Source organism: Phaethon aethereus, assembly GCF_964289735.1.
Source record: "Phaethon aethereus genome assembly, chromosome: 6".
In the NCBI taxonomy this organism is placed as follows: domain Eukaryota; kingdom Metazoa; phylum Chordata; class Aves; order Phaethontiformes; family Phaethontidae; genus Phaethon; species Phaethon aethereus.
The window spans coordinates 20,008,487-20,025,982 of NC_138580.1; the positions used below are offsets into that span (position 1 = coordinate 20,008,487).

A 17,496-nucleotide genomic window follows, 5' to 3' on the forward strand; every position below is an offset into this window, starting at 1 on the left:
TATTAATTAAATATGTTTTAATTGTCACATTATGTTTGTTTAACAGTCCTTGTCTCTATATAAAGAACTGAAAGAAAACACAGACCTAAATAGGCTGTCAGACCACCCAGCTGGGGTGACTTAAACCGGTGAGATCATGTCTCAGTTATCTTTTTTAGCATCAGATGGAATCACATCCCTAACTGATGGGTCTTTGAAGGGGCATTGCTTAAAACCGTGGGTCTGTCATCACTGCAGTACCACAAAAGCTGCAGGATTCCCGATGCTCTGCTGCTGACACGTTGCGCTCCATGTGTTGGGGCCGGCTCCAGCAGGGTGCTGAGGGCCACCAGTGCTGGCAGCCAGATGTGCTGAGCTGCTGTCAGGAGGGGCTTAGCACACCGCGGTACTGACTGTGGTGTCTGTCTGGGTAGGGACGGGTAGTCGGCATTGGCCTGAAGGAAAAGGGCAACATTAACCCTTGAAGGAAATAGCAGAATTCTGTCTCCCCTAGTCACTGATCTGGAAGAAAGAGCATAGGACAAATCACTGTATCTATCACTTCTTGTAGAAACTATGAAATAAAAAGTGGCAGAAGAGAAATGGAGAAGAAAGTGCTGTCTTTTGCCATGACCTATATAAGGAAATGTTAGCAATAAACTTTTTCTTCTGAGATGAGACAGTGTTTCAGTGAGGTTACTTCACTACTGAAACCCACTACAAGAATTCCACACGATGTGAAAAATGTTTCTCACTCAGCCGTTCTGTTTTATGCACGTCTTTAACGATGGAAATGAAGTGCTGAATAACGGGTGCCAGGGATGCCCTAGTTGTTTGCCAGTGGCAGCTGCATTCATCTCCCAGTATAAAACAATTGATTAGCTGCTGCTAAAACTTGCAAGGAAACCTCCATCGCAATTATCTTTAGCGTTACGCTGTTCAGATGACTGTAATCCATGGCAAAATAAGCATTAGAATGTCTGTTTTCTTCTCAACTCAAACATATATTTGTATAAAAAATCTCCCAAGGAAAACTGGGCAGATGCCTAACAGGCCAGGCAGATTGGCCTCCAACACAGGAAAACACTGACCATGTAGTTCCTTGTAATAAAAGAGGTAGCCACATGGAATTTATACCATGTAGCATACTAGTAATGACATTTGGAAAAGATCTTCTGGCAAAAAATATCCAAGTTACAATTTCAACCATCTTTAATGTACAATGTAAACAAGATTGCCTAATGCATGTGTAAGTGTACCTAAATTACGTAAGATTTTGTGTATAAAACTTGACAAAATATTGAATATTCAAGTAAGAGGAATCTATAAAAGTAGTACAGAATGCCAACTGGTACTGTAAAAGATGTGTAAAGTACCTACATATGGGCTAATGAATTAAGAAAAGGAAAAAAAAGAAAAAGTATGGTAACTAACTCACTGGTTCTTCAAACTATTCCAGAGGGTAGAGCTCAAACACCCTCCCTCAAGCACAATAGCATTCCATCCAAATACTCAGAAAAATGAGTAGATGTATCAGAATACCAGCTGGCACAGCAGGGAACTCATGACTGAGCTCCGGCACAAAATTTAAAAAGAAAAAAAAGAGACATATAAAGGAGGTGGGAGCAAGGACAGGCTACAAAGCAGGGATACAGAAACGTTGCCCAGACATGCTGGGATGGTCTTAGGAAAGGAAAAGCTGAGCTAGACTTGAAACTCTAGGGATATCAAGGGCAACAAGAAGAGATTCTGTTGCTAGCTATGTTAACAGTAAAAGAATAAACAAGTATAATGCGAGCCTGCTGCTGCGTGGGGAGGGTGATTTAGTGACAGTGGATGCAGATAAAGCTGAGGTACTCTATACATTCACTGCCTCACTCTGGGGGACATTTGAACCTTGAGACAGGGCTGGAGGTAGTGGAAGAGGATTGAGTTAGGGATGTCCTGAGAAATTTGAGTCCAGCTGTGTCCAGGATAAAGCTTACTGGGTTGTATCATCAGGAGTGTAGCCAGTAGGCTGAGGAAAGTGATACTTCCCCTTTCCTTGGTGCTTGTTAGGTCACACTTGGAATAGCGCATCCAGCTTTGGACCGCTGGTACAAGAGAGATGTTGTTAAACCTGAGTGAGGCCAGCAGAGGTCTCCAGGATGGGTATGGACTTAGAGCACATGTCCTATGAGAGGAGGTTGAGGAACCTGGCCTTGGCCAGGAGCCTAGAGAAAAGAAAGTTTTGAGGGGTGTAATAACATCCTCACAGCATCTGTGAGGAAATTACCAGGAGATGGAGGCAGGTTCTTTACTCAGGTGCATGGCAGGAGAATGATAGACAATGGTTTAAATTAAAATATGGGAGGTCCTGACATGGTATAAGGAGAAACAGTCTCAATACGAGGGTCACTGAGCACTGGAACAGGTTGCGCAGAGAGGCTGTGTGGTCTCCACCCTGGCACCCAACTGGACTAAGCGCTAAGCAATCTAGTCTGAATTCTGTATTACTACTGCTTTCAGCAAGAGGCTGGACTGGACGACCTCCTGAGTCTCTTCCTGACTTAAATTCTTCTTGATTCTATGAAAATATGATGGCTATAAAAGACCAGTCTAACAAAAGGACTTATTTTCTATACTGGATTGGTAAAATGTTATATATTAGTTAGAATATGTGCCATGCTAACAGAATGCTTTCCGAAAGCAAACACGGCTGACTGATTGCTATTTAAAGATTCCCATGTGAAACAAAGCATTACAGATTGTGCCAGTTTCTAAAAAACAAGATACAAACAAAGCATGAAATCCAAGAGAGGAAAAAGTTACAATCTAAACTATGTTATGAGACTATCCCTGGTTAATACATCAAGTTTAGAGATGAGCTAGTTGAATCTAAACAGATGTATTATATCCTGCAGAAATACCCATTTTCCTATTGGTAAATTTACATAACTCTCAGAAGTATTCAGGATCATGGAGGACAGACTCCATTATACACACCTAAAAAGCTGAATCAAGCTAGAGTCTGATGAAATTTCAGTTGCTTGGATGTTTGGAGAGTGGGAGTTTTTTGTTTTGAGGAGGAAATAAAGCCTTGTTCATTATACGATACATGCAGCACCAGTTAATGACAAATAATGCTCAGATAAGATATAGTTTTGTTTTCTTGTAAAATATCGCTGTGGTTTAAGAGTGATGCATAGGCTCCGTATGACTGATTCATGGTTCTCCTGATTAAGGGCTACGAATGTCACAATAAAGTCCAATGTGAGAGTTGCAAATGGTGATTTTTTTCTGTTTGGAAAAAGTGTGATCTTAGCAGCTGCTGAAGTTTCTTAACCATGCCTCCTATGTTTTTTTCTTTGTCATTTATTTGGCAGTTCTATTTTCTGTATCAAATTTGGAAACCCTGAGGGCTGAACTTGATACAGGTCTTACATGGGAAAAAGATGAACAGGACTTGATTCCACCTTTGTGTTCTTTAACCCTGTGGCAAGAGAAGGAAAGCTTGGCCCCTTCTGCCGTTCAGAAGAACTCCAGCGGTCTCCATCCCCATTCTAGCATTTGAGGGTCATTACAGTGTGTATCATCTCTAACAGAAGATTTTGTTTCTCTAGAAATTACCCGTTATTACAGACAGGACAGAGACATGTACACAACTGCATTGTCGTAGGGTGTCTCTTTTCTTGGGGCCGCCTGTAGTCTGAGATACTAATTTAAGAATAATCCCTATTCAGTGCAATTCCTACTGAAGATTGTTTTACAGAACTATTCCTTGTTGAATATAATTTCATATTCTCACTCTGTCATCCATTTCTTGGACTTGATCATGTTGGGGTTGGGATTTTTTGTTGCATTTATTTATACACAATGCTCTTGTCTATACTGGGAAATGGTACAATGCAACCTTGCTGTACTGTCTTAGAAAAGAGAGGAGGATAATGCAAAAATACTGTAGAGAATGACGGTTCAGAACTGTGAGCTTTTCAAGAATAATCTGTCTTTCAAGGTAAGAGACTCACTGCATTAGTCAATCAGCTCATTAGGAGTCACTGTAATTTGTTGTTCAGTTCAGACTTCTTGTGATTGAATGTGTTTCATAAGAATAATGCTTTATTAGTAAAACTGTTGTGAACTATAGAATATCAGTTTGTATTCTGTGATGGGTAGAAGGTAATTTTGAGAGCTCCTCAAAGTGACTGTTAAACCTCTTGAGAGGGAGAAATGCCCTTTTACAGTACATATATGGCACAATATACATAATTGAAAATCTAGTCCTAAATTTGCTTTTACATGTAAAAGTTCAGGCCAGTCATTTCCCTTGGAGTAACTGAACCTCAGTGTGATCTTTGTAACTATGACACTTCAGTTGTCTGATATTTTAGTGCCTGTGGACCCTAAGAGAAAAAAAAAGTTTGGATAATTTACTTTCCAGGTAACAATCAAGGCTGAACATGTAGCATTGTTTCTCGATCATTTAAAAAAACAGTTGATATATTTGCTTAAATTCCTCAGAAAGTGCAAATAAAATGCTTTATTCACCACTTCTTTTATTTACAAGAAAATGATCCCAGGTGAAAAGAAAAGGGATTAAGACCAAGATATCACTTAAAAGGGAAACAATTCACTCAGTTCCCATGAAGCAGGGACAAATGCTCTTGCACATTCAAATGTGAGAGAAATCATGACTGCGAAACAAGCAGCCACATAGAATGTATTTATCTGGCTAATAATTATGTTTTGCATATGTTGAAGTCTGCAGAGATAGTGATGCTACTGGTAATTCTGCTCCTGCAAGATCTGGGTTTTTTTATAAATGAGGTCAAAAGACAACCAGAAATGAACGTAAATAGACCTGCATGGTCTATTGAAAAGCTCCCTCAGCTGTAAGAGTCTTGGTTTGTGTACTTGTTTTTATAAAATAGAATTGCATAGCTGTTAGCTAGAAGAAGAGCTGTCTGCAGGCCATGTATTCCTTCCTCCTTTCATCTCTTTAAATAAACAGTAACCAGAGAAGGGGGACGCCACCCGCACCTAGCGCCCGATGTACAAACATCACATATATCAGGCACTAACTCTACTTGTAGCTGCAGTAGCAGTTAGGAGCTTTTAATTAACTTTTTAAACATTTGGGAGCAGCTCCTTAGACCCCAGTTCTACTTCTGACACGAGAGAAAGGATTTACAAGTTTTAGGGTAAAGAGAAACAATATCTTAACACAGTTTTGAGGTCAACCGTGAACAGTACTCAAACTCCGCTTTAACCCTCTGCAAAACTTTTCTTTGAAACTCTGTGGGTAAAACACTAAAACCGCTTCTGTGCCACCTCATATTCTTATAAGAAAGAATCAGAATAACTTACAGAAGCGCTAAGGATGCTCTGGCCAGCACGGACTGGCTTAGGATTGACATTATACATAGGCTGTCTTTCACTCCAGCTCATGAGCTGCTCCATTAACCTAGAGAGAAGGCTCAGATCCTGATTTATAGATACCTGGTTTTGTACTTCAAGGCTGTTATTCTCTCACATAATACGTTATGTTGTCCATGACTCCAGGAATAGTCCTTTTGGGAAGTGGTGTCTTTTCTGTTGGATGGACTTTGGTGTGAAATTGATTCCTGGTATATTTTAGCATGCAAAAATAATGCTGGGCACTTACGATGGAAAAAAAAGGAACACATTTTTCTTTCTTTTATTATCATTGTTTAAAATGACATGGACTTTAGGTTTTCTTTCTTTCTTTCCCATTTATGATTCAAAGCCATTTTTCAAGCAAGTAGACAGAACTGCAACAGTATTTTACCTTAAATATCATGACAATAGGATTTACGGACTATCGAGTTTCATGTTCTTTTGAAAGTATAAAAAGAAATGCTTTCTTGTTCAACAGCCATAAACATGCAAAATACTAATGAGATTATCTGGCATTTTTTTTCCAGAGAGGAAGGAGTAAAGCAGAGTGGTACAAATGAGTTTTGAAAGGAGGAAATTTGCAAGCTATTTTCAGAGATACACTTACATTGATTTGAATGAAAATCAGCAGAGAATGCTCTAAGAAATAAATAATCTCAAAAGGGCACAGGCTCCAAAGTCTGAGAACAGCTGGGAATAAGTGCTTTAGAACATGTGTGTTAGTGATGAAACATATTTACATGATGATTAATTGCTTTTCAAGCAGCCTAGGAATAAAACAAAGACAAAAACCCTAATATATAGCTATCCTTGTTCTGAAGTAATCTCTGCCTCTCTACCCTGTGGATTAAAATGGAGGAAGGTTTTGTCTCTGTGTTGCATTTTTCTTTCGTAACTTCTTGTCTTTGTATGTAGCAGCTCAGATCCAGCTAATACTAGCTAGCAATGGCAGAGTATGTCTCTACCAGCAGTACTCTAATACCTAAAGGTCAGGATTATTTTGTGTTGCAAAAATTAAAGCAGAAACAACCAGTTACTATACAGTCCCATGCATTTGCTCTAAAGAGGCCAACATTTCATAAATTGATACTGTCAAGGATCAGTGTATTTGGGTATTGTGACAAATACTATTTTCCCTGGTATTTGAAGTAGACTGTTGTGTTTCTCTGAACTGAACTGACTATTCAGGCAAGACTTTCTGGTTTCGACTGCGGTCCCATGTGGCAAATCAGGGATTTAAATGAGGTCATGACAAAATGTGAAAGAAAGGATTTTTATTGGCTATGGTACTATGGAGGAACAAGGACAGGAAAGCAAGAAATTTCAGCAGGTCAGGAAGTACTGAAGGCGGCTGTGATTTCTGGCCTAAGCTTTCTTCTGGTCATTTCCACTCAACTATTAGCAATAAAATTGTTAATAGTGTTGACATTTATATACCATCTTTAGGTTTTGATGATATGACAGTTCTTTATTAACAATGAAGCTAGAATATATTCTTTTTGTGTATAACACTTCACTGCTAAAATTGAGGGCATCATCAAAACTAGGTATAATGAGATCTATAGCTAGAGTCTGGTTAATGAAATGAAACAGAAAACGACAACAGGACCTCCCTTGTTTACTTTGATTTTTTTCAGATTGAATTTTGGTATCCTTTGTGGTGATCTTTACTGATGAGATTTCATTGTGATTACAAAATTAAAGAATTAAGAAAAATAGAAAGGAAAAGGTTATATTGTACCAGATAGTTGGTGAGGGAGCTTAAAATGGGATGTCTATGGAAATACTGGAGGTCAGAAAGCATTTTGTGGCTAGTTATGGCTCTAATTCTGCTTTCAAAATGAAAATTTAATTTAATTTCTAAGAAATAATTCAAATATGTACATTATTTCCTTCAAAACAAAAACAGTATACTAGACTAAAAAGTTCAAGCTATACAAACTTATTACACCAATACTTCTCACCTCAGAGATGTGAACTTTCCGAGGTGTAGACTGCATGAAACCAGCTGCAGCTATAGGGCCACATTACACCACTGTCATAGATCTGCATAGGTCTAGGTTCACAGCTACAGTTCTGATTGCTTTTGAGATATGCGGTTTCAAGAGTGAGTTAGCAATTTCCATAGTCAGCTTGGTCCTTCTATTCTGAAACCTACAGTGCTTGATTAAGCTTTTTCCATACTTAGCTGGGAAGCTGAGAAGAATGTGGACTGTCCAGGACATAGACTGAATCATACACTAAGTCAAATATATAGGAAACACTTTAAAAGAGGACTTGAAACCACTGAGATAAAATCTAATCCACACCACTGTTCTCTTTCCATTACTTGAAACCAGAGAAAACAGCCCCAATGTCAGCATTTGGTACTATTCAAAGTGCAACGCTTTGAAGTTTGTATAATGCCAAATACGCATGAGGCTGCTCTTAGAAAAGCAGTTGTTTTTGCCGCATGTCTATTGCAAGGTAGGATGTCTGATTTGCTCTCTGCATCTCTTTTTGATATATGGGTCAATTTGATGGAGAAGAGAAAGAACCAATCGATAATGCAAATTAGGAGTATGAAATAACTCTGTTAAACTAAATATAACATTAGAAAGGATGCACACTGAAGATAGAGAGAGGACACAATAAAATCGTGTGAAACCACACCAAAAAATAGACTAGCAGCTTCTGTTCTTTTTGTCTCATAACCCGAAACCAGAATAGCTTTCACTAAAACTAAAAGGAGCATATTCAAAGCAGATAAAAAACTTTGTCAGGCAATGCCTAATTAAAAGATGAAACTCTTCTCCATAGGATGTTATCATTCTAAACAGCTTAGAAAAACTTTCTTCATCATAACATTCCAGTGCCATTTATCTCCAGAATGTGACACCTTTCTTACCACTGTGGGACTCCCTTTTGGAAAGTCAACAATCATTGATTCTTTGTAACTCAAGCAAGGGAAATTTGGGTCCCTTGATTAGTATAAGTTGACCCTGTGACTTTCTGAATCTTGCTGTAAAACTGTACTATGGAAGTCCAGTGGCAGAAGCCTTGCCTCTGGACACTGCACTGAAATGAAAGACTCCTCCTGATCCACTAGCCTGCAGGTTTTTTATTTGTGCCATGGAGGAACTTAAAAACTGTCAGAAGGGATTTTTCCAAACTGAGCAAGATTATTTTTTCTGTTAAAGTTGCAGTAGCTATAATAATAGCAGTTGTGTTCTTCATTATTTGTTAAAATTAGATATCTCTAATCATATCTTTCTGACCCTAAACACTGACAAAAAGAATATTTTTAAAGGCAATTTAATTTTTATTCCTTTATATTCAGATACTGTCTCTCAGTAACAGGAATACATGAATGGGAAAAAATTATCTTCTATAAAAGCCCCCTTCTTATTGAGAATAAATTCATCTTAACCTGAGAAGAATAAAGAATAGGTTGGAAAGCCAAAGAATTGAAAAATACCGTTGAAATTGGGCCATAAATAAACCTACTTAGTATATCTGAGAGCTGCTTTATCATAATCATTAGGTATTCCATGTGAAAGGTGAGCAAGAAGTGACCCACAGTTCAGGGCACGCACAGGAGCCATAATGGAATGTGCACGGAGAAATGAGATATTCTGATCATTGAGGTATCGGCTCACTGCTGATGGTGCTCCCTGTGGCAAAACCAGCAATACTGAATGGGACAAGGGACAGCCTTGTCTCTTAGGACAAGTATTAAAACCGAAGGTAGAAACATTACACTGCAGACATAAGAAATGGTCATCCATTTCCAATAGTTCAACACCTTCATTAACATTCTAGATTTGATCCAAATGTGTTTTTTTTAAGAATGTTTCAAAAAAACTTGCATTAAGACAGTTTTTTTGGACAGCTTTTTGTTGGGGGGTAACACTTCATCAAAATGCAGTCAGGTAGTATTTCTTACACCAAGAACTCCCACAGCAGCAGAGTATTAGACAGTGGCTTGATTCATTGACCTTTCTCATCAGCTCTGGTTAAGGCACTGAATCTACAGTCAAAACCACACTTGCGAACCCTCGTGTTACAGCTAATCTAAGGGGACTTGACATACATGTAAGGGTCTTCCTTTTCAGTTGTATTTTTAATTGATCGGTAAATTCATAGCATTTATACAACACAAGCAGGTGATAAAACACCTATGCTGGCTGAAGTCTAGATGATGACCTTCTAAATGAAGTCCTAAGTCTTTCTATTTAAGAACACTTAATACCATTTTCACTTTATTTTCTCAGTATGTTTACACATTTTTTGTTTTCTTATCCTCAAAAAAGAGCTAAAAAGGCCTTAAAAATATTAGTTTGGAATCTTAATGTGTTTTGAAAATACAAATATGTTTACTTGTAGCAAATTACATTTCTCAAACTGGGTAAGTGGCAAGTAATTTGTGCGGTTTGTAAACACTCTGCAAATAATTGCTTAATCTTATCTTTGCTCTGACATATAATCTTCTGTAGTGCTTCTTATCCCTAGAATATCTGATGTGTATTAGGATAAGCTTAAACGATCACCTTCCCTCCCTTTGAGAGGTATACTCTATAAGTTTAGACAAGGCCCACTGTTGTCCACAAAGTGTAGAGTAAGAAGTGATATAATCCTTTCTGATTATCATATATCCATTCTCAATCCCAAAATAATTATACATTTTATGTCAAAAGCTTTACAGCTTTACCACCTCAAGCAATATTTTACAGCTGTCAAGAATGATTTATGCAATAATGACTTAAACTCCAAAATGGAGTCCTGAGAGGAAGAGCTGTCAAACATTTTCACCACCAATAACTTTATTAAAATAAAAATTGATACTCTGTATAAACAATATCTTACCTTCAACCATAATACAGATCATATAGCTATACGATTTGTGAAAATGAAATTGCGAGATAGTGAGGAATATACTATACTGTTACTTTGATATCAGAATATAATTTCTGAATTAAGCAGATGTTAATGCCTAAGACTTTAAAAAAAATCTGTTTCAAAATAATAGTTCTTTTGATTTGCCTGTATCTGTTGTTTTTTTAAAAAAGGGATATTTACATTAAAAAAGCAACTTAGTGACTCTTTAATCCCATGAGTACATCCTGTGACATTTGTGGAGCTTCTTGTGTGATGAGAACCTATAAATTCGGACTCTTAGTTTTGGCTTCCATCTGTTCCCATTAATCATTTTTCTCAGTAGTAATTAATTATTTTCATAACTATGTAATCACCTACTGTGGCACTACTCTAACAGGATGGAGGACTAGAACTTTGCCTGGATTGTGTAAATACCCTTCTAAAAGGAAAAAGGAGTGAGGTGAAATAAAACCCAAATGTAGGCTATAGTAACAATCATATTCTGATACAAATACTGCAAGAGGAGCTAGTAAGGCTTTTAGCTGCAGAAGTTAAAAACTTTGGAGATAAGGCACCGGTGTGGTTGGAACATGGCCTGCTGGGCGCATCCCACCTCCATGCCACCTCAGCAATTACACAAAGCTATCACAAGTATCCTCCCCCTCTCCTCTGCACACCCCCCCGCCGCAGATTGGAAAGGGAAACGTGCCCAGCCTAGGCAATACGTTTATACGTTTATAAAACCACGATACAGTGAATTTGCATTCTCCTTTGACCACTGTATCTTCTCTCTGCTGTGTTTAAGGCAGTGTAGATTCAAGCAACCGCCATTTTCTGAAAATCAACCTGCTACAAAATTTTCCCCATCTCTCTCTCCCCTTTTCTTCACGTGTGTGATCTGGTCTAAAGATTAAAGCTGTGAACAAACAGGAGCATTCAGTCTTGCATCATCAAGATGTTCAAAACTCAAAATCTTGCACTTTCATCTAGAAAAACGGACTATAGACCAGTAGAGAACACTAGAATCCTAATTCCCAGTATGTATGCAATACCATTTTTCTAGTGCAAGAATTTCCTTTTAAGTTGAACTTTAAAGCTGTGACATTTTGAAACTATGTGAGGTGGCATTTAGAATTCAAAAGAAAAAGCAGTAGTTATAGAGTGATTCCCTTTCTGACATCTGCATTGCTGGACTTCTGATGACAGATTAGCTTTATAAGTGAGGGGATATATGATCCCACTGACATTTACTTTACTTTGAAATATTAAAATAATTTTCAATATAATCAGTGGCTTATGTAGAGTAAATGGTAGCGTGATGTGGAATAAGGTTTTATTTGCAATTCACTGGGCATTTATTCAGGACTCTGTAATATGGTCTTCAGAAACTCCTATTGGTGGAACCTCAAGTGATTCACACCTTCATGAGCTGTCTTCCTCCTCTGTATGCTTAGTATTATGTTAAATATTATACAATGGGTGGCTACGAACTATAATGTCAAATCAAACTTGGAAGCAGTGGCTAGTTCATTGGATTAACTTGGGTTACTCACATGGAGAAAGGTACATTTCTAACCGTGCTGGTATTGACCTCTTAAAACATTCTCATATTCACTCACAGCACACAGTACAAAATAAACCACTAACCAGGCACTAAGCTCTCAGACTTTTAGAAGATATTTAAATTCATTTTGCCTCAGAACCTGGAGGCAGTCCTTGTTAGGTATCACCATTCTGTATAGTGTTATAATATACAGAGTACATTATATAGAGTGTATATATATACTCTATATATTGCAAAATCAAATTTGCAAGTTTGAAAAAGTGAAGAAGTGAAGATGAAAAGAGAAGTATATCTTTTCAGTAACTTAGAATAATTATAGAATTACTGACATTTATTATACCCGTCATATAGGTAGTTTCAATTTTATGATACGACATAAACTTCAGATCTTTTTATCACACTTTGTAAAGCAATTGAATCTTATGTGGAATGAAACAAAAAAGTCTATAGACACAAATGACCAAGCTGTCAGACATTTATGCCTTTGAATATCAGACCTATCTTCTATTTTCTTATTTTTGCCTGTAATCAGTGACTTGATATTTTAAATGATATTTACAATTTGAAATAATTCAACTGTAGTCATTTAAACTTAGCAGTGCCTATAGTGCACATGGTAAGTCCTGATCACATTTTGACCCGTAAAATTTTGAGGAATTCAACCCACATTTGTCTAGAATTGTTGTCTGTAGCTTTTGAAATTCCTTAACCTTCAAACATATGGTCTAGTAATTTAAAAAAACTATTCACAGAAATGAAGTTACTGAAAATCCTTATGCATAAGATTGTTTACACTGAGTAATCCATAACTCTCATTTATAATGTGCTTCAAAATTCAAAACTATTTACAAAAGATATGGCAATTTTTACGGACAGTTTTACTTTGGTTTGCCTCATGATGCCAGCATTCAGCATTTTAGAAAAATACATATTTGCAGTAATTGACAGACAAGCAGTACTTTAGTTAAGTGCCTTTCCCTCCCTCCTAATATCTTGGGAGACTGAAACACTTTCAAACAACCAGATCTCAAAACAGTGCTCCAGGCTGGTGGCTGTGAAAGTTAGCAATGACATTCTCCTTTTGCAATATTATTTTTAACACATGCCAAGTTAACATAAACACAGGCTAGATGTGTAAAAGACGCACAGTGTCAGGTCTCCTGAGAAATCTATGTTCAAGGCACAGCTACAACAACGAATCTTGACCAAAATCTGCTCCAGACCACTGAACCAGATCTAAGAATAAAGGACTCTACTGAGAATGTGCTAAGAAGAATATGCTTAAATATTGGTAGCGTGGGTAGAATGCTTGGCTGGAGTCCTGTCTGAATTATACCAGCCTAAGCTAAAAATAATATTACTTAAGTCTCTCCAAGATAACAACAGAATTATTGAGAACCGGGTTTAACGCTGTGACTTTAAAATGTGAGAGCATCCCATTGCATGTGATTCTAAAATTGATGCAAACAACACACTGGCACTTCTCCAGAACTAATTTAAGCTCAGCATTTGAATATGAATTTCCTTTTCCTTCTCCCAAGAGTATACACAGCAAGACACAGAATAAGGTACACCACACATCCATTACTTGGATTTGTTTGAAAGACGGATGTTTCTGTAAACAACCCTGGGTAATGAGAAGAAAAAACACCAAAATCCTACATATAACTATTATGTATCATAATCAGTTTTCATGTGCATGCATTTTTTAATCTGCAAATACAGTCATTTATTCATGTTATGTTCTGGAAAAAAGCATCAGCATAGCAGATTTAGCCGTTCTTCATACACTGAATCTTCACTGAATAACAGGGAAACTCTTCGTAGTTTAGCCATACCCAAATTGTTACTCTGACAACGTAACTCTAGGACAACTTCTATGGCTCAGTTGCAGGTACTCCAACTTCACAATACCTCATCTCTGAAAAAGACATGTCCCTTTCTTTATAAGCTAATTCTTTCTTCATGATAGGCCAATTTTTGTTACTTTTAACCTTGTTATACTTCTTCCAGTAAAATACTGCATTTAAATCAAGGTACGGTTCCAATTGTGTGAGGCAGGCAGAGTTAAGCCCCCTGAAACTGATACGCCATTCCTATGTCCTGTGAGATGAAACGATTCGTAAAAATTAACATTCACAGGATGTCCCCTCTACGCTTGTGTTACCTGTTCATTGTTGTAGGGCGGTTTACTTTAGGAGATTTAGATCTGCTTTAAAACAATGGAGAGGAGAACTTTTGTTCAATAGTTGCAAACACAGTGCTAGCTTCATCCAGCTGTTAGAGTCAGCGTACAGCGATACACTCTATACACCCACTACTTTCAGGGCAGGTTCCCTTACTGATATACATAAACGTACTTCACTGAACTTCATTACAACATGACTCCAGCAAAGGCTCTGGCCAGCAGATCATACACACTTCTTTTACCAATCGACCGATAACAAAACACACAAAAGTCTTGAAAAGAAAAACAGACATTACCATCTTTGTGATAATAGGTGACTTCTACTTTCCTCTCCTCTGATCCCAGCAGTGCTTGAGCAATTTGGGCAATATGATGTCTTTTGGTCTCTGGCCCATGAAGAAAATCACAGGTGCAAGGTTTCTGCATGACATCTGGCCTGGAGAACCCGGTCATCTCACAGAACCCATCATTGCAGTAGATGATAGCACAATTCTGCACTCTAGCATTAGCAATGATGAATTTTTTATCTGCAATAAAGTGATGCATTTTTTAGTACTCTTTCAACATTTCATAAAGTGTCGATTGCATGAATAGATGCTAAACAACCCTTCTTTTCACTGGGATGCCTGAAATACAGAGATTTCCAGTCATTTGATATAGCTAATTTGATCCATAACTTTTAAAGAAGCTTCAGTAAATTTAGAATACATTAAAGATGAAGATAGTTGTCTTTTAAGGAAATAAAATGAGATTATGCAAGTCTTTTGCAAAACTTTTTTTGACTTCAAAATTTTGTCTTCTTTAGCTTCACTGAAACCAGGTGATGAGTGCCATCCTGTCAGCAATAACTCCAGGAAAGTCCTCAAAAAGATAGTAGCTTCTTTTGGGGTGAAGTGGGGCCTCAGGAGGGGGTCTCTACTCAGGTGAAGGGTTTTGTGGGGTAAGGTCCAACCAGCTCAGTCTACTCTGTGGGGATTTTCACTGAGGTGAGTGACAGTAAGTTTATAGTCAGTATTTTAACAAAACTATCTAGAAAACAACATGATTTTTTTTTCCTCTGTGACTGTTTTAGAAGTTATCTTTATAAAAGAAAATATTCCTTAATAAAAAAGGAGTATGAAGGTGCATGAAAACCAAAGATCGTGGTGTTGGGATCATTCTGCAGTCTGCTGAAGTTCTGTGCCTCAGTCCATCATCCTTTCTCAAACCCTCACCTGACAGAAAGGTTCAAAAAGTTTTCAACTGTTACTTAATTTGTTTCTGTTTACCACTATAACTCACTATTCCCATCATAATTATAAATGTGCAGCTTTGATACATTTACTGTTAAAACCATAAATTTCTGCTTGCTTAATCACACTAGTAGATCCCTTGCTTTAGAAAAGACTTTTTATGTGGCATCAAGTTAGCGGTACAAGTCTCAGAAATTTTAAAGATATTCTGTCTTTGAGCACAGTGAAATATTTGGAGATAAAAATCTGGATTTCATTCTTGCTTTTTCTACTGTCTTTCAATCATGCTGAATTTCCACTATCACTTGTCTAGTTAGTAGGTAGTGCTTTATTCTCTTAAAAATCATAGAACATATATACTTTACTGCATAAAAACTTTACTTGAGTAGCCACACTGACTTAGCATTTAGATAAATTAGAACTACAAACACCTTTTCATATTTTTCTCAAATAATATAGATATGAAATTGGTAACATGGGTTTATGTATAATGAAGTATATAAACTGGAGTTAGCTGTAAGATTTTGCACCAGACTGATACTAAAAATATGCTAAATATTTAAATAAATGTACATATATCAAAACTACTGTGTCTAAATGACATTCATTTTAAGCATCAAGTTTTCCTTTTTACTGTTAACAGTAAACCAGAGTTCTGGCCAGGAAAAACATGTCAACTTGAGCCTCCTCGACAGGTAGTAAACTGCTGCATTGGAAAAGATCTCACAGACTCTCCCTGAGGATGCATTTGCACTGGTTTGGTAGATATTTTAAGCTTGCATAAACAAAGCAGAAATATTTGACAGCTATATTAAAATGCAGTCATGACAACAAGGTAAGAGAGTATTTGTCCTTTAATAACTCCTCTGCATATTATCTGTTTCCTCTAAATCAAAGTCCGACTGTTTGGCTTTATGTTGAAAAGACAATGATAATTAATAATAACAACAGTAACAGCAACAATAACAATAATACATCTAGCTGATTTTTAAAGATACTGCACAGGCAGCAAGATTGTACACTCTGCTTTAAAGCCATCTCACCAGTTTAGAAGAAGGTAAGAGATATATAACTTCTATAGCTATACAATACGGCTACAGTCAAAGATAAAAACTATTCCTTGAAACGGGGGAAAAAAAAGCTCAATAAATTCAAGTCGGTAATCTGTATTCTAGATCAAAACCAATGTAACTCCTGCCAAGGATCCCCTCCTTACCTCTGGTGTTTTCTTTCCAAGCTACAAACTTCAAATAGTCTGAAGCTGCTGTCCATTTAGTCACAAGCGGAATTAAACTACTGTAGCAAAATAGATAGAAAGAGAGAACTTACTTTGCCCTTCAAATTTTCGTATGATTGTACCCAAAAACGTATTTTGTGGTGCCACATGACCTCTGCGAACAGGCATGTTTGTACAGGTCTTCGGTTTTCTGTGCACAATGACTTCTTCAAGGATCTCCTATAGGGCTTCAGCCCAAAGCACCGAGCCAGCTACCCTTTGTGACAAATCATCGTCCTCTGGAGCTCGGAAATCTCTTCCCATTAGCACCACTTCTAGATACACGCTTTTCCTATGGGAGTCAGATCCGTCCCCCAGTTTCTTTCTTTTTCTTTCTTTCTTTCTTTCCTTGCTTTCTTTTCTATTTTTTCCTGGAGGAGCTCGGACGCTATTGTCTGGGGCGGGTAGGGGTGGGGTAAGCAGGAGGAGGTGGGGGGGGAAGATTACAAGGGTAATCGATCTCTAGCACCAAACATCGCCAATTTTCCAAAGCAAATGGCTGTGACCCGGCAGTTTCCGACGTTGTAGTGATGGTTAGAGGGCTGGAAGACTAATGTTGCTCCGCTGCCAGAGGGAGTGACGTTCCCCCCCTCCGGGCTTCACCACGGCGCGCAGCAGCTCGGATTACTCAAGCGTGGCTTAGCAAGAGCCAGCCAATAAATCTCTTCAAAACTCAGCGACAAACAGCGGCATCAGGAATGAGCTACACCCCGGCAGCACCGCGACGTGACACATCCCCCACCGCTGCGGCTGCAGGGGGGCAGCGGGGACCGAGGGCGCTGGCGGCGGGGGAGCCCCGCCACCTCCGGCCGCCCCGGCTTCTCCGCCCTCCCGGCACCGGCGGTCCTTCCGCGGCCCCCGAGCGTGGCCCGCCGGGGAGCGCCAGGAGCTGCCACGGCCGGGGGCGGGAGGGAGCTTTGTCCACGCCCCGTCTGGGGGGGGAGGCGCGAGTGGGGGTCGATTTTGAGAGATTGGGGGGGCGGGGAGGGAAGGGACAACCAGC

General features: G+C 38.3%; 1 protein-coding gene across 1 annotated transcript in view; it reads right to left on the reverse strand.

Moving 5' to 3' along the window:
- The window catches only part of KCNH7 (potassium voltage-gated channel subfamily H member 7), a gene marked incomplete at its 3' end in the record, with an annotated part of 239,809 nt that extends 223,181 nt beyond the window's left edge, over positions 1-16,628 (reverse strand). The window contains exons 1-2 of the mRNA XM_082001369.1: positions 16,547-16,628; positions 14,282-14,512 (exon numbers count right to left, since the gene is read on the reverse strand). Of these exons, the coding sequence (XP_081857495.1) occupies positions 14,282-14,512; positions 16,547-16,622 (307 nt within the window). The 5' untranslated portion in view covers positions 16,623-16,628. The remainder of the gene's footprint in view (positions 1-14,281; positions 14,513-16,546) is intronic.
- Positions 16,629-17,496: the final 868 nt, after the last annotated feature.